General features: G+C 45.3%; 1 protein-coding gene across 13 annotated transcripts in view; it reads left to right on the plus strand.

Annotated features, from left to right (window-relative positions):
• RAD51B (RAD51 paralog B) overlaps positions 1-23,513 on the plus strand; it is a 619,726-nt gene that overhangs the window by 494,037 nt on the left and 102,176 nt on the right. For 11 of the 13 annotated variants that reach the window (XM_074327303.2, XM_088797377.1, XM_074327309.2 and 8 more), the window contains one exon: positions 428-506. In XM_074327303.2, coding sequence (XP_074183404.2) covers positions 428-506 — 79 coding nt within the window. Of the gene's footprint in view, positions 1-427; positions 507-8,556; positions 9,004-23,513 lie in introns of those variants that run through there. The other 2 variants (XM_088797378.1, XM_074327308.2) reach the window with 2 other exon arrangements.

Below are 23,513 nucleotides of genomic sequence, written 5' to 3' on the forward strand. Positions count from 1 at the left end.
TGAATATTCACAATGAGAGTAAATCTTTATCTTTTAAGGGAGTTTTGATTTTTTTTTTTTTTTTTTTAATAGCTAAGGTTATGAATAAAATTAGAGAATCAGGCTAGGTTTATCTTTGGATAAAAAGGTAATTGTTTAAGCACATGACATAAAATAATGAAATTTATTTCGAAAAGAACTGATTCAAGAATATGACATTCAGTGGCAGCATAGTTGGAATAAATGTACATCTTTCCAAGGCCATCAGTTAACTGATGGAACAACACTCCTTTGGTTCCAAAATAGTTTTTTTTGTGTGTTTTTAAATAAACCTTATGACTTGTAGTCATATGTCACTAGTTGGTCTCAGAGTGGAAAGGGGACTGAAGGAAGGTGCATCGCTGGTATGTCCTTTGCCTAACTCTGGGAAAATGTGCTTTCCGTGCAGATTCTCGTGGCCAAGTCCCCTCTGGCTCCCTTCACCTCATTTGTCTACACCATCAAGAAGGAAGGCCTGGTTCTTCAAGGTAAGATCCTTGGACTAAGCCATTTTTTAAGCTGATTTTGCTCAGTGCTGCTCATTGGCTGCTAATTATCGCGATGCTCCTGATCAAAGCTACCTCAGGAGACAACAAAGGCCCAAAGGAATTAGCCAGTGATATTTATCCTGATGACGTAAAAGACATTGGCAGTTGTGGCAAGAAGGTGGTGGTGGGGCTGAGAGAGAACTATAGAATTTCCTAACACGGTGAGACAACCAAAGAATGAGGGTCAAACCGAGCAAGGGAGGAACTGCCACCACCGCACTCCTCTTCACAGACCCTGTGGTGTGAGGAAGCAGGTGGTTCAGGCTCTGAAGCCAGGGTGGGGGACCCAGCGCTACCTCAGAGGCCTCTCGTTTAGCAGGCTGAAGAACCTTCTGGGCTGGCAGCCTGTGGGGCACTTCATGTGGCTCCACGAGCACCACTTCCTCAGCCTCCTTCTGGTTACTCCATTTCCTTCCCTGTGCTCCAGTCCCAGCTGGGGACGTGGCCTCACTGCCCTGCACCTTATGACGTGGGCCTGGGGCTGGGAGGAGCTGGGTCCTGGCTCATGGTTGAGCCCCCATGGTAAAGCCACACCTGGAACTCACCGATCTATAGTCAGTGGTGGTTCATTCCCAGATGCTGGATCCTCTGATGGGTAGAAACGGTGTCCAATTTCAGAAAACAATGAACGTGAAGAGATCCATTCAAACACCATTGAACTTAGCCCCCAGGGTCAGATGGCCAAAACTGCTTTGTAGATAAAGAAGGGTCCCCACAGAAATATGCTCAGGATACATGTCTGTTCCCCACTGTCAGGCAGGAGGCCCTAGCCACAGACATGTGTAGGTGAACATCTGGCCTAAACCACAGAGGAGCAAGCATACTGTCATTGCTGTTCATGGGAGGAATATCTGTTCTTTAGGATTTTGTAAGCAGAGTATTTTTTCCCAGGTTTGTAAAACGGGGTGCGTCCTTACAATATCCCCATGGAGACACATTGCACTGCAAAGATATCGCAGGAATTTTCTGAGGCAGGCTGGAGAGTTCATGCTTCTAACTGAGGAACAGGCTGCAACCGTCCCTTTCCTTCCTCTTCTAAAACATCCACTTCTTAATGGACCTGGAAAACAGTGTGTTTGTTTGGTGCAGCTGAGCTCCACAGCAGGGACTCAGGTCCAGGGGAAATTTGGGGTAAGAACTACTGACCTTTGGCTCTTAGCCTTTGACTTATGCTATCCAAGTTCCTTGGTAAATATTGTTTCTTGCAATCGCAAATATTGTTTTCTGACAAAGAAGCAGAGATTTTAAGACCAGATTAAGCAAAGCAAACAGCAGGCCCCTTTGTTACATACTCTCTGAGGGTGTATAACGAATAAGCAATCAGAGGGCTGGACTGGTATGTCCCCAGTGCGCAGTGTGGCTTTGGCTCTTCATTTTTTGAGGCTTTCTTAGAAGATTAGACGTCTACTAAATAGCGAACTGTGATGAAGATTTCAAGAAATTCTATGAAAGATTACAAGACAATTTCAGGGGGGAAAGCACCAGTTCTGCCCAGATTGCTTGTGTTGAGGTCGTGATCACTGGGCATTTTGGTCAATAGCCCAGTGCTGAGCCAGGGCTGAGTTGAATAACTTTTAGGATATTTGTGGGAACAAGATTTACAGAGTTGCATCACTGACGCTTATTGCTAAGATCATGATTTTGACAGGAAAGAGGAAGTTGTTGGAGAAGGTGGAGACTGGAATTACAGTCAGTTGGTAGAGGTTAAAACAACTACAAAGAAAGACTATTAGAAAAAGTTGGGAAACGAGAGAAAGTGGATTATTAAAGGAGGCTGACCTGGAGCTGTGTGTCCAGGAAAGAGACAATTTCAAGAAAGTGTCTGATGATGCAAAAACCCCACGGAGTAAATAAAAATGTCTGGGAGACCACAGAGCCTCACCTGGTTGCTTTCAAAGCTGTTTTATTCCTTCCACTTCTTCAAGCTACACCTCTCTCTCTGAGGCTTTCCAAAAGAGCAATACCCTCTGCCCCTACAGCAGGGCCACTGAATACAAACCTCTGGGCAGTCCCTCCCCTCTAGCTCTGTGCTCCCAAGACTTGGGGAAAACAAAAGGAAGCTCTGGTCCTCAGAAAAATGGGGACCCCTCCTCTATTGGAGACCCCTTTGGCTCTCCATTCCAGCTCTGTTGTGATCTTGAGAAAATTTCTGGCTAGTTTTGTCAGCTTGAAAATGACAATGACCTTGATTCAGTGCTTTGCAAATTGTCACAACCCATTAGTGGGTCATAAAATGAAATAAATGAGTTACAACCAGCGTTTTTAAAAATTGAAATAGAGGAGAATGGGAAAAATCAGATTATATCACATAGCTTGTATTGTTTTGTGAAGCGTGTGTGTGTGTGTGTGTGTGTGTGTGTGTGTGTGGAGGTTGCAATGCAAATGTTTTTCTTACTTGGAGTGTAGTCATCAGCCTTAGTAATCTTTAAAGACCTTCCCACTTCAGCTTTATCTGATTCTCCTAGGAGCTGGTGTACTTACCATTCACTCAGCTCAGTAGAGCTGTACCCTTGAGATCGCCACTCACTGGAACTTAAAAGCTCATTTTTCTCCCACTCTTACCAGGTGACTGAGCTAAAAAACACCTGCACAGTTCCCCAGGTTTAAAGCAAAGAAACCTTTGATCCCTGGGTGGTAACCTTGGAAAGGTACCAATAGTCAAGGCCAAGAAGCTTTCCTTGTGTGAGGGGTTGCCCTGGAATCATAGCCCTGAGTTGGCATGGTGGTTGGTACCTAGAGCTGGAGGGGGCTGAAATATGCAGTTTGTGCCTAAGGGGCATAGGGACAGAGAGGGGAAGGGCTAGAAGAGTGAGGACAGCTCCTGTGGTACCAACTAAAAGAGAAATGGCCAGCCCAGCCACTTGTGGCTCCACATTCAGTCTTTGTAATGGAGCCAGCCTGGAGTGGTGGGAAAGAATAACCCAAACAAGCTACCTTTCTTTTTTGGGGGGTGCGGAGGGGAGGGGCTATTATGAGTGAATGTGGGAATGATCCCTGGGTGCCTTTTAGCCCCTTCGCAAGCCCCAAGATTCCTACTGGCCTGCTAACCAGGAGGTTTTCTAATACCTGAAGAGCTCCTAAGTGCATAAGCAGAGGGGGGATAAAAGGTGAGGCCGGCTCCACAGGCCATTCCCCTCAGCAGTTCTCAAGGATTAGGATGCTGAGAACAGCCGGCTACTGGGGGCCTAGTACCCTTCCTGCCCCTTTGTTCACTGGGATGGGAGGGACAATAAAACGGCAGGCTGGAGAGACGGAGGGGCTTGGTTAGAGATTTCTCAGGCTGCTTTTTGAAACACTTGAAGGAGCCGGTCCATCTATTGTTGTAGTAAAATAGAGAGCGGAACTATTCTTCTTTTGCGGAAAAAAAAGCAAAAGTAAAAGAAAGAAAACCCACCCTCCCAGCATCTTCAGGAGGCCGCCTGGCTCGGGCCATTACCATGGTAATACCGCTGTTTGCATCTTCTTTGTCTGTCCTGCACTTGTCGGGATCCTGGCCTCTTATGGTTGGGCCCAAACCCTGGAAATACTTGGGCCTCAAAGTAGAGGGGGAGCTCACAGTCACCAGTTTCCTGCAGGTTTGAACTCTGAGAGGGGCTGCATCCCAGCAGAGGGAGAGTTCAGCTCTTTTGTGCAACTGAAGTGGGAAAGGTGAAGGGGGTGGAGGATGCCATTAATACTTTTTTCATTTTGTCCCCAGAATTCACTAGGAAAGCCCACTGAGTGGCAATGCTTAGAGAACTGGCTAGCCCAGAATGATGCGAGGGGCACCAGGACCTCGTGGCTAAGGAAAAGCAGGAGTTGGCTTTGAGAAGTGGCTTTAATTGGGTGGAGCCACAGAACCACGTGGCTGCAGAAGGGAAGGGAGAGGTTACAGTGATCTCTAACTTGACTCACTTCTGCTCTAGTCGTGTCCTTCGTCTCCCCAGCAAGCCCCAAATGCTGTGCCACCCAGAACATAGCTGGGACCCCTGGGCCTCAGTGTCAAGGCCAGGAAGAAAGAGTCTATAGTTAAAAGCAGCTGGGCTGCGTTGCTGACGCTGCAGGAAGCCTAGGAAAACCCAGGGGCTGGCTGTCCTGGAGCCATCCAGGCTGTCGTGGGGCTCGTGGCAGTAAAGGCCTGCTGACCGGGTAAAGAAGCAGATCCCAAAGGAGGGGCTGGCCGGGGAGAACGAGGTTGATTCAAAGGGGCTCCTCCTTGGTCACTTTTCCTTTGCTACTCTCCTTTTCCTCAGGAATGTAGGGAGCATTTGAAAAACAAAAGCCTGGTTGTTTTGAACAGGACAGATGATAATGGATTAGTTTCTCAGTAGGACGAAATTGTGTTTTTCGTATTTTTTGAAAAATCAAGAGCAGGTATGACAGGTTGAATTTGGATTCTGGGGCTGTTCTCTACTAGTTTAGGTTTCAATGAACAACATAAACCTTGGGATGGGGATGGGGAACAAAGGGGGTGCTCAGAGTACCCTGAAATAGGTCCAGAGAAGGTGCTGGAAACAAAGCTCGTGTCCTGTTTTTCCAATCACCTAGTATAGAGACTTAGAAGAAACTAGAAAACAAAGAAACAAAACAATGATGTTTTTAGAGCTGGAAAGCTATGTGCCTCATCTTTCTTGTAAAATCAAAAGTGGTTGTTTGATTGCTTTTTGAAGCATATTGGGAGAGGCATTAATCTCCTCTATTTGTTCCCTTGTCACAAAGTTGGGTTGGATTCTTCCACTCCATTTTTTAAATCACTGAGCCAACTGGATGATTTATTGAAAAATTCTTCCCCCCCAAATACCACTATCTGAGTTCATCAGATTTCAGCTTGAATCAGTAACCTATCTAAATGTTTTCTTCCTGGTGGACTCAAAGTTACCCAGAAGATTCTGAGTCTGTTTCCATCCAGGTATGGAGGTGTCTGCTTGGTAAATACCACCCACACACCTGGCACAGCCTGGCATTCTTGTGGGAGCCTGGGCAGAGAGCCCTGGGATTCAATGGAGCAGAAAGAGTGAACTCCTCTACCAGCGGTCACAGAGAAGAGGGCAGAGTAGGCCTGTAATGTTGTCCCCAGGCTGCCACGTGCCACTGCAGCCTCAGAAAGCTCATCCAGGCCAAGGCATTGTTCTCTGCAGCTTCTGCCTGCTTCTTGGTGAGGAGCTCCCCAGAGGAAATGAGGAAGGACTCACATCTGCCCAGTTCTCTTCTTCTCTTTTAATATTCGCTTCCCATTCCCTCCCTCCATGACATCTTCCCATACTGGCCCTGTGCTTTGTTGACTTTTTTTACTCTAGCTATTAGCCTCAAAGAGAGATTTGTTTTTAGTGCATTCCAAATTTGCATAAATTGTTTATTGGACACATCATTCTACAACTTGCTTTTGTTACTTAATATTATGTTGCAGTATATCCACGTTGATACACATGGATCATGTTCTTTCACTTTAATTGAGTTTTCCATATCCATTGTTTGAATATACGTACCACATGTTATTGATGGAAATTTCAATTATTTGTTAATTTAATGAATTCTGTTGCACATGTTTTTTGGTACACAGGTGTGAGGGTTTCTCTTGTATATCAAAAAGTAAAAGGGCTGTTTAGAGAGTATATAGTTGTTCATCTGAATGGCCATGTGCCTAGCTAAATTTGGGGAGTTCTTTTGCCATGAAAGAGAAAGGGAGATGATTATTCGGCAACATATCCCTTTCAGAGGAGTCCAGTTGCAGAAATTAGGCCCCAGGGTACAATAGTACAGATCCCAGGTCTGAACTGATTGCATGATGTTGAAGTGCAATATAAATATTTTGTGTTAAAAATACTGTCTACCTCTTTGGTAGAATCTAGAGCAGAGACGTAGGGTATCAGTCAGTAATGTTACCACAGATCAGCACCTGAAAATCTTGGTCCCCTACCCAAAATTGAATCTATCTCAAGCAAAAACAGTGTGTGTTTTGCTATTATGCACTATGCAAGAAATATATTTCAGCAACAGCTACTGGTGCTTATAGCACAAGGCAGGGTATGAATTTGGGTCCAAAGTCATAGACGAAACACATCTTGTTTCCAAAATGTTTTTTTTCTTCTCAATTTTTTCAAACATGGAATAAAATGTTTGTTGGAATAAGGTTATAGAGAAAAACTCTATTCCAAGACCTGTACTCCTCTTTTAGAACCTGGAAGCCATTTGGCTATCTTTGCAGAGTTAACAATTTGCATTTGTGAAAATGCCCAGGTAATGATACCAAAAGATGTTAAGTCAATCCAGGTTGTTGATTTTCTTTGAAAACCTCTTCCAAAAGGACTTGGTGTTCTCTCTGGAATATGACTTAAGCTTTATTTCAGTGAGTTCAGTTTAGCAGGTATTTGTTGAGCATCTATTGTTTACAAACCATGGTGCTCAGGGGATATAATTCTGAAAAAAATGATGCCTTCCTTTTAATAGCTCAAAATCTAGTTCTTTCAAAACAAAATAAGTTTAATCAAAGCCAAACTGTGGCACATATCGAGGCTCAGGCAATGGGATATGGAAGAACAGAGGAGATAGACTCATTTCAATTAGGGTGACTGAGGAAGGTTCCTGAGAATATGTGGGACTTAAACTGGACATCAGCTCCTGAATACGGATGAAAATGGCATTCCATTGTCTCTTGTCAGAGACCAGTTTCTTTCACTGTTTGAGGATAGATTTGGGGACTCTGGGGAATGCTGATTAGTGCCATGTGACTAATGAATCATGCTGACTAATGTGTTCTAAATGGATTGATTTAACAATAAAAGGAACACTGAGAGTCAAGAGTTCAGATCCTGAATTCTCCCATGGATGAAGTGTAAATCACTTAGTCTCAGCACTTCCTTTTTTGTCAATTAAAACGTGCTCATGATGAGAATCCAAGTCACCTTCACTAGAAAGTGATTTACAAACCTTAAGGATAACAGAAAGGCTTAACCACAACTCCCAGGACAGGCTCTGCGACCTTGGGTTATTCGTAGTATATACAGAATCAGAACATCCATCACAGCCGCTCCGCAGCCGTGCAGAACTTCTATTCCCTCACACAGGCCATGAGAACTGACAAACAGCGCGCTGCACTCACAAAAACTGACAAATAGAGGAGCTTTTGAAAAATCTTCCTATCTACCTACTGGGGCGTCTGTATTTTTCTACAACAAATGTCGCCACAGAACTAAGAGCTTGCATTGCACACACAGCTCTTTCTCTCTTTTGACATCTCCCCAGCTAGACTGCTTGAGAACCTGGCCTTCCGTGTCCAGATGTTTACTGAATTCTGAAGGCCCCCCAAAGGGCCCAGGTCCTTTTGTTGCTCTCCAAATCACTTCCCACAGAGACTGACCGATGTCCTGAAGGAGCCCTTCAATAGGGAGGATAAATGGAGGCAGATGAAGACATGACCCCCTGAGGCTCACCCACGTCCACACTAACAAACGGTCTGAGGCACAGCCTTGTAAGGAGCATTTTGGTCGGCAGCGTCCCTTCGAGAGGCCAGGGCTCCCCCACAGGGCTGCTTTCAATGGCTACCATCATAGTGGAAGTACTGGGCATTTGTTAAGGGCTGTGCTGTGCTAGGTGTAGCACAAAACATCTAAATCATGGTCCCCTGCCTTTGTGAGGACTTCCTGGCTACAGATGGCAGCTGGCTTTCTCAGGGAAAACCTGGGGGTAGAGGAGGAAGCCGAAGAGGGGCTCCCACTTCAGTGGATGACCTCTCCCCACCCAGCCCAGAAAGATTCCCTTTTGTCTTTAGCTATTGGCAGTCAAGCCAGGGCTGTAGGAACCTTAACCCACAGCTGTGCTGTGTTTCTGGGTATCTCTGGTTTGTGGGGCCACTGGCTCCCTGGGTAGCAGACAGGTATGTTTGTAAGTGGACAACGACTGGAAAGAAAGCTTTATTTAGACGGCTAGTGAGAAGTTAGTGCATTTCATGACAACTTTCTTTTTTTTCAATCTTTCTTTTATCCCTTTTTTTTCTTTTTTTCTTTTCCTTTAGGCCAACAGAGGCCATAGGGACACTATGACCTTTGTCTAGAGCTAATGGGGGCGTGATTTGTGAAATGAAGCAGGACTGTGCAGCTTGGAAGAAGGAAATGGAAGCCAACCTAATGGGGATTAGTTGATTGCTGTTGAGATGGTTACAGATTTTCCCCCATACCATTGAGTCAGCCATCTCAGACCTAGCAGGGAAGGTGAAGATTTAGAAGCCTTTGTTCAGGTCTCTAGATGCATAGGGCTGAAGGCTTTGCTGCCATGGGATGTCAACAGCTATAATAATAATAATTTGCACTTATATAGCACCTTTCAACCAGACACCTCAAAGTGGCTTAACCACATTAATTAATTAAAGCCCACAATCCCTCTGGGGAGCGGAGGAGGATGGCTAACAGGATTTGTAATTACAGGAACATTTCCGAATAAAGTATTGTCCACCAAATAAAAAGAGGAGGTGTATAAGAACGGGGTCTCCAAAGAGTAACTGATTCAGAAATGAAATCATAGAAAGATGGGGGAGGCTAGAGGCGGGCGTGGGCGTGGGGGTCTGCTCTTGTGTCAGAGGGAGGTCGATGGGCTCAGAATTCACTGACAGGTTTGGATCCAACTGAGAAGCGGAACATGCATGGTATTAGTGGCATTTGGAAGGTCATTAGTGGCGCAACTATTGTGGTGTAAATTCAAGTTTCACTGGTATATTGTGTATAGCCCTGCAGAACAAAGAGTGAGATTCATGCAGTATTTAATAAAGGATGAAATGATTTCTTTAGACTTAAAGCCCAAAGCTGGGCCAGTCAATTAGCAAATAAATCAATTGGTGACCCATAGGATAATTTAGTCGTTTCAAGCAGAACACCCAGCCCACCCCCTCCTACTGCCATGAGGCTTCCCACCAAAGCTTCAAGGCTGGTTTCAGTGCGAAGCCTGGGGGCTTCAGTCCCTTCAAAGCCAGGCATCCCATCTTCCCAGCCTTTGGCCTTGGGACCTCTCTTACCCAAGTTGTTAGTGACTCTAAGCTAGCCTCTGTATAATCACTTTGTACCGGCTCCCCCTACAGAGGTTTCCTAAATGCCTTGGAGGTTAGAATCCAGGCATATCCTATCGCGTGTCTCCTACTGGTGCCCAGCAGAGTGCTGTGCACAAAGTAGGTACAGAGGGTGAAGAGCGGTTGAACGACGAAGTCCTTTAGCAACTCAATGTTTATTGAGCACATGCCAAGTGTTAACTAAGGTGAAGCTCAAAACAATAGGATAGCAACCCCATCCTTGAGAACTCTATTACAAGGAATGCGACGACCAATACTATAAAACAGAATAAAATAAAGTGACACAATAGATGCACGTTCAAGCCACATGCTGCAGGGACAAAAGGAGCAACATTTTACTCAGCTGGAGTGAATCAGGGAAGGTATTCCTGGAGAGCAAATAGTGCTGTGGGCATTGGAAGGTCGAGACGGGTTTTGCTACAACCAGAAAAGGTGGGGGAGGCTGACTTTCCAGACTGTGGTCATTTGTCTCCCTCTGAATGAGGTGCGTTTTGAAAACTTGCCGTCTTCAATAGAACTTTTGTGAAAACCAAACTGAGTTTTTGCGGCCGATTAAATATAAATTTCCCATGAATTCTTATTACATGAATTGGCTAATTTCAAACATCAGGGACTATTTGAGAAGTTAGGAAAGATGTTTTGTTCTCCATAACTATTATTTCAGTGTCTCTCCATTTTCACTGTCCACCAGGAAAGAAAAGCTAAACAGTTCGCACATTAAAACAGGGCACTCAAAAGTATCTGAAAAAGGTACAAGGAAAACCTACCCTGATCACAAATGTCAAAGGCTGAGTGGCTTCCTCCTTGAGACTACTTTTTTGGCCCCTGTAATCACTGAGACAGTGCTCTGTCCCTAGCGATTGGGAAATCTATCCGCGTGCTCTGCTGCCCAAAGCCCGCCAGGGCTTTTCACCACCAATTGTTCTGCCGGGATAGGACCCAGGCACTGTCCTTACCTTGTGCGAGTATTTATTGAGTGTTACTGCGTGTCTGACACACGCTATACGTGCATAAGCACTCCTAACAGTCTCACAAGTAGGACTTTGCATCATTCCTTCTTCACAGATGAGGAAAGGCAAGAAAAACTCAGTCTCTTGCTATAACATGACGGAATGTGGCTATGAACCCAGGGAGGCTTGCCCCTTCCTCTCCCATCCCTTATCCCTGTAGTATTTCTGTTCATATCTATTATGACCTCTCTTGGTCATCCTCAAGTCACTGAAGTACTCAGCACAGTACTATACACACCCTAGGAACTCGGTGACTATTTTCCAAATAATAGAATCACCAGAGAAATATTAGTGGTTAGATCTTCCCCTAGGATGAGTGGCTACAGAAAGCCTGGGCAGTGGTGCTGAGAGTCTGGTGGAGGCTCCATCACTGCCTTCTTCTCTTTTCACCATTATTATAGATCAGGAGACATGCACAGGAAAGCTGCCCTAGGGAATGTTCATAAGAAAGAAGACACATGCGGTATTCCTGAGCTGAAAACCTGCCAAACCGTCACCACCCATGAGATACTAGTGAAGCATCTTGTATTGTTAACTACTTTTATTGAACTTGGATGCAATGCAGTGATTCTTTTTTTCCTTGGTGTGTGTGTACGTATACATATGTATGACAAAGTCCAACTCTGTCTCGCTGATTGTGATAGCGTCCGAGCTATTCTGTTGATGCGCTGCAGTCCTGGGGAAGCTTCAGAAGTGTGTGGTCCCTATCAGCCCACACAGCGAACATTTCTGGACTAACCCGAAGTGCAGAACTCTCTGCAGAGTGTCTTTTATGTTGAATGTTGGGAGCAAAGTTACTGCTCAGAGACAGGATTATCAAAGTTTGTCCAGCAAAACCAGACTTGCCAAATGACAATTCTGGAGATGGGGAATGATGATTAGATAATGGAGAAAGGGGAAGGAAGGCAAGCAGAAATACAAAATAATCCGATTTTGACCTAAACTCTGTGGTCTTAAAACCACTTGGGAGTGTAATTTTTCCCCAAGATTTGGTTTTAATATTGTCACCATCACTTTTGTCCTATGGCTGTGAAAGGACTTGCTTTATGCCACTATAGAATTCAGCAGGGGCCTCTTTTGCTCAAAGGGAAGGAAGAAGCCCATCACACGTCTCAAAGGAATATCCTAAGTGTTAGAGAAAGCACATTGCCTGCTTCTCTGAATTTCAGTGAGGACAGGGTTCATATGGAGCGCAGGTTCTCCAGAACTCCAAATAGATCTGAGGAGAGAAGACCAATTAATGGTGGGCCTATGTTAGGACAGACTTGGTTTTGCTGCCTAAACACACACACACACACACACACACACACACACACACACACACACACCCCTGAAAGCTCAGTGACTTAAAGTCTATGCATATCTGAGAGACCTTCCTGGGGACACTGTCCTCCATGTGATGACTCAGGCTTTCATTGCGGTGTCAACAAGCACTTCCACAAGTGCCACAGTGGGGGGCAGGGGGTGGGGGGGCGGGAGAGAGAGACAGAGAGCTTGTGTGCTGGCACTTCCCCCAAGAAACAACGCATATCACTTCTCTCATGCCAAGCCGTCATGCGGCCACTCCCAGCTCCAAAGAGGTAGAGAGTACAAACCCGCACCTCCACCCCCGTATCTGGAAGGGAAGGAGAACTGGATATCAGTGTACATTTGTAATGTCTGCCAAGTACTGCTAGACCCAGTGAGCTGGCAAATGTCTCCTTCTTTCACATTTACTCCCTTGCATGAACGGACACATACCGAAGACTTACAAGGTAGTGGTGAGGAAGGAAGACCAAGTAGTATTGCAGCCCATTTTAATCTACAGGGGACCTTTTTGAAAACGAGTAGTCAGGGAAAACCAGTTAACTCTAGGGTCTTTTCCCTTGGCACTACCAGACACTAGTAATGCTGGGAAAGGATGATGGGTTAAATTTCAATAATACATCTAAGATGGAACTATTCATTTTGAGTTGCCCAGGACCATCATGCTTTGTGTGAAAAGGCTTCTGGAAATGTGCCCTCTCACCTCCATTTCTCCCCTTTTTACCAGACATGATTCAAATTCCCTCTAAGCCCTGTGACTTTTCCAGAAAGCAGCTCTCCCAGCAGCAGCAGCAGCAGCAGCAGCAGCAGCAGCAGCAGCAGCAGCAGCAGCAGCAGCAGCAGCAGCAGCAGCAGCAGCAGAGAGAGTGAGAAAGAGAGAGAGAACTTTCCCTTATTATTCTTCCAATAATGAATTCCTGCTCCAAGTGGGCTGCTTCCATGTGTTTTCAGTCAAGTGCTGATGGCAGCCTTGCCAGGGGACATTTCCAAGAGGCTGTGGACATAATAGATGAGGGCTCATATTGACCAGTTTTTCTTCCAGTTTAGTCCTCCTGAGCCCTGAAATCAGAGATGAGAAATGCTTCACAAGATCTTGTTGGTGAACAAACATGGCTGCCACACCTCTTTGTTCCTTTTAACTAGGTAAAAAGTCATGGGTTTGTTTTTTTTTTTTTTTTTTTAAAGGAGGGCGCAGCTCACAGTGGGCCTTGTGGGGATCGAACCGGCAACCTTGGTTTTATTAGCACCACGCTCTAACCAACTGAGCTAACCAGCCACCCCCAAAAGTCATGGTTTTAAAGCTTCCCACAGAGAAGTTTGTAGACCTGGATCTTACTAACTTAAAAAAGACTTAACTTTCTCAGACCAGACCAGTTCTTTGCAGATGCCAAGACCTCCTTTCTTCAGGACTCAAAACATAGTCTTGGCATACCCTGACATCATAAGAACAAAGGGAGAAATGAGGTCACACCATTTCCTGCCTAAAACCTAATTAAGTACACAAAATGTTTCCAAGTAAGCGTGGTGGTAGGCCATGTTTGCTAAGGGATCACGCCTCCTCGTTATCCCCAAAGCAAATGTCTTCAGATAATAATTCAGTTTCAAATTACCTACCCAGAACTTGTACAAATTGTTAGCTATAGTTGGCTTCTTTTCATCTGAGAAGAGTTTCAGTTACCTCAGGTAAAAGGGGACAGGTGTTGTTAAGGCTATAGGTGGCCTAGAATTGGAAAGCCTTTAGGAGCAGAAGCAGCCCTGGGGATTCATTACCTTGGACTCTGCTTCTCTCTGCATTTCTACCCAAGGCCACACTCTCAGCAAATGTGCCCCACAGACTGTAGTTCTGCTTACTCAAAACTTCAGCTTGCATGTGGCTCACCCTAGTCTTTTCAGCTCCTCTATACCTCAGCCTTTCAGCTTCAGTTCCCATTGGCTTTTTTCCTTGATATTTCCTAGTTAAAATTCCTAAGAGAGGATCTCATTGGCTCAGGCTCCTCTTATTGTTTTGTCTCAGATAACATCATTGGTCACTAGCCAGCCAGTCAGTTGTAGCCTGAGGGAGGAGCTGAAAGCATGGCTGCCTAAGCCGCAGGAGATGTGGGCGAGGCAGCGTCCATGAGAGGGGCTGTGAGAAGGTGAGACGGTGCTGAGCTCCAGTGCATTCTTTGTATCCTTAGCTGGATTGCGGCAATGACACTCATTCTCTCTTGCTTCTTCCTCCCCTTCTTATCACTGTAAACCGGATCTCCCCTGTCCCAGCCTCGTCCCCCATCACTGCTCATCCCCCAGCCCCTGACTCCGATACCCTGCTTCTCACCTTGTTGAAGTGCCCAAATCACACAGGCATAGGACTAGTGAGTGGGAAGGAAGAGCTCTTAAAATGTATTTGAGAATATGAAGAAGATGGAGGAAGGTGTGGTGTAGAAAGAGGAATGGAAATAAAATCATTTTGGGCTAAAGAAAATCCCATTCTCAACATGAGACTGAAGTACCTTTCTTCTTCCTCCCAATCTTTAGAGCAATTTCCGTTTTCCCAAAACTAGACATCAGCAGAAGCAAGGGAAGCTTTCATCGAAGAGCCCTGACGGACTAGAGCGGGAAGATACTCTAGCTCCACTCTTCCCCACGACCTTACTCTGAACCCTTCAAGGATCCCTAGTCCCCATCCCAGACCCTTGCCTTTGCCCAGGCCCCCACCCTCAGTCTTCATGGAGCCCTGGGCTCAGATCCCGGAATAACAAGTCCCAAGCAATTTACTTTCAAACTAAGTTTTAGAACGCAAGTGAAGGACTCTGTTTAGGTAAGATCTTTGCCAATTGTGTTCTCCCAAGATGCTCAGAGCTCTTTATTGGCAGTTTTCATAAATTTTCATTATGTTTTTGGTGGACAGGTCATGTGTGGTGTTTCCCTCTTTCAAGTGAGTCAGAGAAGCTTTGTCTGAATTCATATGTCAATGAAAGGACTAGGGGAGAAATTGAATTATGATAGTAGGCTTTGCTTTTTATGGTTAAAAGGCCAACCCAAGCCATCTACATTCAAATTTCAGTATTTCCATGTACTTCTCAGTGGACATGAGGCTAGAAGTGAACCAGAGGCAAATCTAAACAACCCTATCTGTCCCTGCCCTTTCCTGAGCTCTGGGTGTTGATTAAATCATTGGTCAAACCTTGGCCTGTGACTGACACTTTGATCTACTGACAAAAATTGCAGTTTCCCTAGGAGCCAATGGTGGCAGAGAAGGTAGTTCTCGTGGTGTTGCTGCTGTGGGATTCTAGAGCCGGAGCCTCTGGATCTCTTCCAGATCTCTGCTCATTCCATTTAGAATGTGAGGTTGAAGTCTGTTGCCATTGGCTGTCCCTGGGATCTGAGAACCCATCTGGGGTTTGTCCAGCCTCTCTCTCCAACACCATCATCATCCCAACTCCTGAGTCATTCCCATTTCAACATCTTGAAAGTTGATGCAGAGATGGAGCAGAAGCCAGTTTGGCTTTCTCCCAGTTCTCTAGGCCCCTCTGGGGTTAATCAGCAACCACCTATCTTTGTGTTAATAACATAAGCCCCTCTAACTAGAACACCTGGAGGAAACCCATAGGAAGGCTTAAGACGAAGCCAATTTTACAGTCATTATTTTCACCATCACTCTGTTTAAGCTGGACTCAGACTTTCCAGACAAAAATAGCTTGCTAAACCCAACCAATTAGCCGGGCAGACCTGTAGCTCTCAATGTTCTTTAAGCCAACTTGGTTTTTAGTAATACTTTTCATGCTCACATCTCAACTCCAAAATCTCATTATGCTTTGAACTGCAGGCAACATCTTCCTACTTCAGGTGCACGGGGTTTAGTGAAATGTCCTGAGTGCATCTCACTGGTGAAATTCTTTAGCGATATCTTCCCAGCCCATCCTGATGGGAGTGCTCACATCACTGGAGAAATAATAGACCTTCTTAACCGGGATTGCTGCCGACTTCTCTTAGTAATGAACCCAAATGGCTTTGGATGTTAGGTGATTACCTATTCAGCCACAAGGGAACGGGGGCTGAGGAAGGGGAAAGGGTGGGCAGGGGATACATGGAAAGCAGTTCCCTGCTGTGTTGTTAGTCTGCTAAGGCTGTCATAACAGAATACCACAGGGGGGCTTAAACAACAGACACATATCTTCTCACAGATCTGTAGGCTGGAAGTCCAAGATCAAGGTGCTAGCAGGGTTGGTTTCTCTTGAGACCTGTCTCATTGGTTTGTAGATGGACCTTCTCACTGTGTCCTCACAGGGCCATTCCTTTGTGTGCGCTCTTAGTGTCTTTTTCACTTGTAAGAATACCAATCTTACTGGATTAGGGTCCCCCCTTATGACTCCATTTAACCTTAATTACCTCTTGTTAAAGGCCCTCTCTCCAAATACAGTCACATCAGGGGGTTAGGACTTTAACATAAGAATGGGGGGCACAATTCAATCCATAACACCTGCCATCCCTCTGTTTTTCCCATCTTCTGATGCTGCCGTTCTAATCCTGAGTGGGAGAAGAGTAGATATTGGTCAAGAAATGGCAGGTGTGACTCTGTGCAGTCAGTTTGAGAATAGCTAAGCTAGGTAGGGAGGGTGCCTGATAGGCAGTGAAAAGATGGGTGGATGGAGAGATGTTGGATGAATAAACAAATGAATAAACATCTGACTTAAGTAGTATGTTGATGACACCAAGGCAGACATTACATTCTGTTTGGGGGGGGGAGGGTTGTAGTTTTTGACAGTGCAGGGGTTGCAAACTCAAATGCTCTGTTAGACAGGTAACAGAGTTGCAAAAGGAGACCAGTTTGCACTATAGGGAGTAGTGGGGACAGTGACAAATTAGAAATCATCTGCCCTGCCTAAAGGGGCAGCAGGTATTCAGCTCCAGCCAATGGTTACTTTGTGGGATGCCAGCCTAATGTTGCCAGAACTTTTGATTTTTCACAGAAAGCCAGAAATCCGGATTTTTCAAATGAAATCTTTTTTTTTAAAATAAACATTTAAATTATGGCAACTAATTCAAAATTTGTAAAATACTGGATGGGCCAAATAAACACATTTACAGTCTGAATGAACCCTGAAGGCTGTCAGATTTCCACTCTTGGGATACCAGAAAGACATTTGTAATGTCATCACACGGGGATATAGGTGTTTAAGAGCTCGGGCTCATGCGTACACTGCCTGGGTTCGTATTCCAGCCCACGATTTGCTAGCTTTGTAATCTCGAGCAAGTTACGCATGTAACTCACATTGTAAGGATGAAATTCGTTAATACGTGTAGATGCCTAGAACCATTACTGCTGCCTAATAGGAAAGCAATAACTGAGGCAGTATTATTAGGTAGTGTCACTAAGCCTCTTGGCTTCCTCATCTGTAAAATGGGGACATCACTTGCCTTACCTATCCCCCAAAGAAAAAGAAGAATATGTATGAAAGAGCTTGCCAAAGGTGCACCCCATGCATTCCTTTGGTTACTGTTCCCGTAAAGGAGGCTCAGTCTTGCCCAGTGCAGGGCAGGGGGGCCCTAGGAGGAGGAAGAGGAGGACAGCTAGGACCCGTCCTTTTTGGTTCCGAGGGTCATGTGGTTATTCTACTGTTCTTAGAATTTGGTGAGTTTTTCTTTTTTTATTACGGAAAAGCTAAATATTCAGCAAAATAGGGAAAATAGTATAATGAAAACCCAAATACCCTTTTCTAGACACAATAATTGTTAACATTTACCATATGCACTTCATCTCGGTGTGTGATTCTGGGCATGGAATGTGGCAGAGAGATGCAGCAAGGAAATGGGGATGGATGGATGGAAGCATAATGGTCCTGAAAGGGAGGGCCGCTGAGAGCTGTCACCACCACAGGTACTCCTTATTTTTGCAAGAAAGTAAGATTCAGTCAGCTAGTAGATTCTTCTCTTCTGGATAGGACATGCAGAAGGGATTTTTGTGCAAACTAGTTTGTTATAAATGATATATTGTTACTGCTTTAAAGTGGTATAAACTGAGATACAGAAATTTTTTTATTATTTATAAAGTGTTCATTTATTGTTATTTTTAAGGTTTTAATTTTTCGCAAAGAGGATGTATTCATGTATGGCCCATGTAACTGCAAATAAAAATTGTCTGAAGAGACTTTCAATGTGGAAGTGGAAACATCTCTGTCATAAAGAATTCAGGAGTTGAAACCATGATGGATTGGTGAGAAGCCCAGTAAAATCACAGTGGTCAAAAGACACATTGGTCACTAAAAACGAAAGGTTTTAGGAAGAAGAAACACTCAGATTCAAAGAAAGTAGAAAGGGCTCTTTTTGTTGAAGTATTTAAAAGAGTCTCTAAGACATATTGCCCCATTTCTCAGCATTAGCTGTTGCTGCATTTAAATGCGAAGGCTTCTCCCTGGAAAGCAACTAAACTTTGCTTTAAAATTCTATTATCCAGACCCTTCATTAATTTAAGCTGACATTCCTTCTCAATTGGGGCAAATCATCAAAGCTTTATTGTATTGAGAACCTTGAATCCAGCAACAAAGAGTGTGGGGTTTGGAGGGAAACGTGGGGAGAGGGAGGGGAGAGAGCTCCTGAGGCCCAAAGAAAGAGAGAAAGAAGGAGGGAGAGAGGCAAAGGGAAGCAGGGAGGAGTTGGAAAAGCAGAGAGAGAAACCATGGAGAGGTTGGAGAGAAGCAAGGGGCCAGGGTTTGGAGGAGCCCTGTGCCCCAGAGCTGCCCTTGAGCCACAGCACAGTAGAAGCTAAAGCAGCCTCCAACTTTGCCCTCACAAATATTTCTCCAGAGTAAGGATAAAAAGGGAGATAGGGAATAGAGGAAAGGAAAGCATTTCCCTATTTTGCATCATTCAGGTGCCTCTTGAAATTTCCACCTGTACAGCCCTGCCCAGCAACACCAGGTCTGGAAGGAAGCCTGTCCCTCAGGCCTGGGGCCTGGAACCCCAGCCCCTGTCATCAGTCATGTCTGACCCAGTTGCACCCCCACCCCAGGCCGCCAGCAGGGCTGTCTCGTGTGATTTACTGTTGGATATATGATGTGAGATGTACCAGGTGGAGTGCATTGGGTTCATGGTTGAGGTATAAGGCAAGGAAAGATATTTTGAAATGTGAGTAAATCATCCCCAGACTTTTATTGAGCATCTACGATTTATAACTAGTGTAAGAATTGTAAGGTGAACTTTACAGCCTTAGGGAAAACAGGGTTTCTCAATATGTAGCTGTAATAATTGAAATACTAACTGCAAAAACCAAAGGAGTCCCCCATGGTCTTTTCTCTGCACTGAAACAGCCCTCAAGGACACAAGAAACTCACGTGGACACTGGGGCAGACAGCTTCAGGTGTCCAGCAAGCCGTCTGAGACCGAGTCAGGGGAGGCTGTTGGACATCAGTCCCCAGCCCCCCACCTTCTAGCTCTGCGCCCTTCTCCACCTGGGCTCTCTGCTTCCCTTTGTATAGTTAGCTCACCTGGAGGGGTCTCCTACCACCTTTGGTTAGTGGGCCTACCTTTCTCACCCTCCCTGGCTGGATAACCCCAGAGTTAGTGGTGGTTCATCTTGAATCATAAATCAAGTTCTGAAAGACATTGCAACTTTGTGCTCAGAATCTCCCTAGAAGTCAAACTCTTTGTGGCGGTCATTTGCTTATGAGTAGAATGATGGATTCACCAAGTCTCTCCCTTTAAGAAAAATCTGGATGGTATCTGTAGGTTTCTCCTTGCCCCCTTCAAAAAAAAACAGCCCTGGTTAGGTCATTTAACATAGCTAGAATTCCACCCAAGAACCCCACACTCAGTTTCCACTATGGCCACAGCAAAGAAATCTCCAGTCATATTGTCTTGTTACATCAACAGAAATCATTTATAATTAACACATTCATTTTGCTTTCCATAGGCCCACTCTTCACTGGAATTTTCTTTCTCAGCCATTGCTGCACTGTAGCATGCCAGCTGTTTGTGCTGCATAGGGAGATAGGACCTGCCCAGATCTCGTTTATGAAAGCTGAGAGGCAGCCTCTGAATCTCTAGCCCTGGGAGAAAGCATCTCCATAAATCTGATGTGTGATGCCAGACTAAATCTTGTCTTGGAAACTTTTGAGTTTATTTCAGAGTTGCCTTGAGAGGCAGTGATGAACTATAGATGTCTGGTAGGTTTTCATTTTCTGGGTGCCTTTTAGTTCATCTAGAACCAACAGTGGCCTTTAGAGACTGTTTCTGGAGGTTTCATGTTCAAAGACTATAGGTTGGAGAAGCTTAGGGTTGAGTGTCAGAAATGACCAATTCCACCAGTATTGCTCTCTCAACAAAAGGCTGGGGTAGTTATTCAGTTGTAGGGGACTGGCCTGTGTACTACGGGACATTTGTCCTTCCTGCCTCATCCTCAGAATGCCAGGTGCATGCCTCAGTAACTGTAAGAACCAGAAGTGCCCGTAGGCCATATTCCAAGCACCGCTGGCTGAGAGCACCAGTGACGGTACCTCTGGGGGCAGATGCCATTAACTTCTGCCATTGGTGAGGGTGGTCACTCTGCCCCCAGGGACACCTCCCTCCCAGTGTAAGTTGCTTCCTACCCTGTTGCCTTCAGTGACCTTTGTTTTCCTGCAAGTCTGGTCTTGATGAATATTATTTTCATCGCTGATTTCTCCCTAGATCTAAAACTGTGGGCAGTGGGAAGGAGAGGAGGAAATTCCCTCCTAAGAAGTATGTTGTTCTCTGGAATGACTTTGAACTCTTTTTCAAATCAATGATTGAGTTTTCTATTTGTAACTTCCCAAGCCCATCAGAGTTTGGGATAAAAGAGATGGAAACAGGGACAGAAACAAAGGGATTCACCAGGACCCAAACATTGGGCTGTAACCAGTGGGTTTTCTCCACCGCACAGCACTTCCGTCCTGACTTGCATGTCAGTCCCTGAATACCATCCTTGTCTGCCTACAAGGCACGGCAGGTTCTCCCGATTTCTAGAAATATCAACATTCTCTGCAAGGCGAATGGCCAGAGGCAGGATCTTCTAGTGGGGTACAGGACCCTGGAAGAGCATGATTGCTCACCAAGAACCATCCAGAAAGGCTGTCAGATGAATCACGGTGTCTGATCTTGTCCTGCTTCTGGTTTCTCTGGGGCATGACTAACCACACATGCCAACGCCCCAGCTCACAGGCCATCTATTGAAGCCCTGCGTCCCGTCCGCCTGTCTTGCTGGGGCAGTGCTCTGTGCAGCTCTCAGCACATCCTGTTTGTTCAGTCGCCTTTGTCTCCCACTGGAGCAGCAGGGAGAGAGGATTCTTCTGAGTCCCTTGGCTTTGGGCTTTGAAATCAGATCCTGGCACACCTGATTACACTCAATAGCTGGAAATGGGAAGGATGTCCGATGGGCAGAGGGCGCTTGTTTTAAGCTCTGCACACCAGGAAGGCAGGGGCTGGGTCTCCTCCTCGGGACTTCACTGGAGGGGGCAGGATGCTCTGGCAGGAAAAGCAAACAGTGTAACTGAAGGGAAATTCACTTGAAAAAGAACTCAGAGCACTGTCCATCAAGCAGCATGTGAGCCACCCCGGAGGACACAAAGTGGGGCTTAGACTCATTCCTCTCTCCTCATACTTCCCCGGTTGGGAATCATTCAATTCCAGTAACCATCCACCCGAGGGCCAGGGGAGGTCAAACCTGCTTTTTCTGGAGAACTGTTGCCTCTGAGACCTTGGCAAAGGGAATAAAAAAAAATAGAGACTTACACACCAGCACAGTGGGAAGCTCAGCAGATGTTGAAACATTAAAGGGCAGCTCCTGTGCTTTTTCAAGAGCTCCTCAGCCTGCATGCAGTGCAAGCTTTCCAACAGAGAGGTGACCCTATGCACTAGTCCAGTGGAAAGGGGACTAGTCTATGGAAAAGTCACTAGGAAAGTGTCACACATACATAAATGTTTGAGCATCCTTGCACCCACACCCAGTTTAAGAAATTAATTACTGATGCAGTTAGTGTCTTCCCTGAACCGGTCCTCTTCCCCACCTCCCCGGCAACACCCACTCAGTCATTTCAGGCATTTCTTATACATTCTGGTGGTATGTGCGGCCCTTTTGGGGGGTAACCACTTAACCTTTCTGCGCCTCGCTGTCTTCATCTGTATAAAGGGGCGATTGACAGGATTAAAGGAAGTGATTTATGGTAAATATTTGACTGTCATTCTTATGGAAAGAAAAAAGTCAGCAGAAAGAATTGGGACAAATGCAAGGCCCTTCCCAGCCTGGCCCTGACTTGCCCGGACAGCCTGCAGCCCTCTGCAGCCTTCCAGATGCCATGTTGCCCAGATCCGCCATCTGTTTTCCTGCCTTTGGGCCGATGAGGATGCTGTGCTTACTTGCCTGTGATGCTCATACTCTGTCTCAATCTTGCCTCACCTCTCAGCTCAGATGTCACTGGCTCTGGGAGGCCTTTCCCATCACCCCAGGGAGTGACTCCCGGTGCTCCCCTGGCCCTCCGTCTGAGCCCTTGCAGTATGACCTGACGCGTCCAGTGTGCCTCCCCTGCCTTCACATTGAGCTGCACAGGCCTCAGGGACAGGGACTGGGTCTTTCCCACTGCCTGTTGGCCTATGACAGGCCCATACTGAGTGAGTGAATGAGTGAGTGAATGAATGATGGCTCAGTCATCAGATTTACAACTTTCTGCCCCAGTTAACATGTGGAAGTCCCCATGTCCCAAGTTCTCCTTATAGGCATTTTTCTCCTCTTCAGTCCCAAATCTTCTCTGCTCTGGAAACACAAAACTAAAAGGTTTCTTTATATTCCTCAAATAAAGTTGGAGCAAATATAATGGGAACATGAACTTTCTTCCCCCATAACTTCAGCAAACAACGATTTCAAAGGGAACCTTGGGTGGGCTTTACCCAGGTCTTGTACATCTTTTTCTAGGTGTCTTGCCACTTGGGTTCTTTTCCTTCTTGCAGCCTGTAGAAATTCTTAAAGACAGAGAAATGCATAAACTTATTAATCTTGCTTAGAAAATCTGTTTTACCACCACAGAAACAAAATATTGGCAAACAACAGTCTGGCTATTAAGGAGTTCTCACCCACAACCATTGTTCTCTGCTAAAACCTTTGGTTGCTACTGTCGTAGAGTCAGCATTAGTCATGGAATTTTAGAGAATGTGTCTCAGAAGTGGGATCAAGAGTAAGCTTGACAGTAATCTGCACCATAAGCCAGTTTGGTGCCCTGGTACTGAAAATGGGCACACGGGTCTGCTCAGGAGGAAATGTGAACTGAGAGTAAGAGCAGTGGTTGGATTGTGTGCACAGAACACAAAGGCCAGAATATTTTTTTTAACTTTTTAAATTTTTATCGAGGTGAAATTCACATAACATGCAACTTTTTTTTTTTGTAAAAAAAAAATTTTTTTTTAGTTAAAGTTTATTGGGATGACAATTGTTAGTAAAGTTACATAGATTTCAGGTATACAATTTTGTAATATATCATCTATATATCACATTGTGTGTTCACCACCCAAGAGTCATTAATACGCAACATTTTCAAGTGAACAATTCAGTGGCAATTAGTACATTCACAGTATTGTATAACCACCACCTCTGTCTAGTTCTAAAACGTTTTC

Source organism: Rhinolophus sinicus, chromosome 3 (assembly GCF_057876585.1).
Source record: "Rhinolophus sinicus isolate RSI-liver-muscle chromosome 3, RSI-T2T, whole genome shotgun sequence".
NCBI classification, from domain to species: domain Eukaryota; kingdom Metazoa; phylum Chordata; class Mammalia; order Chiroptera; family Rhinolophidae; genus Rhinolophus; species Rhinolophus sinicus.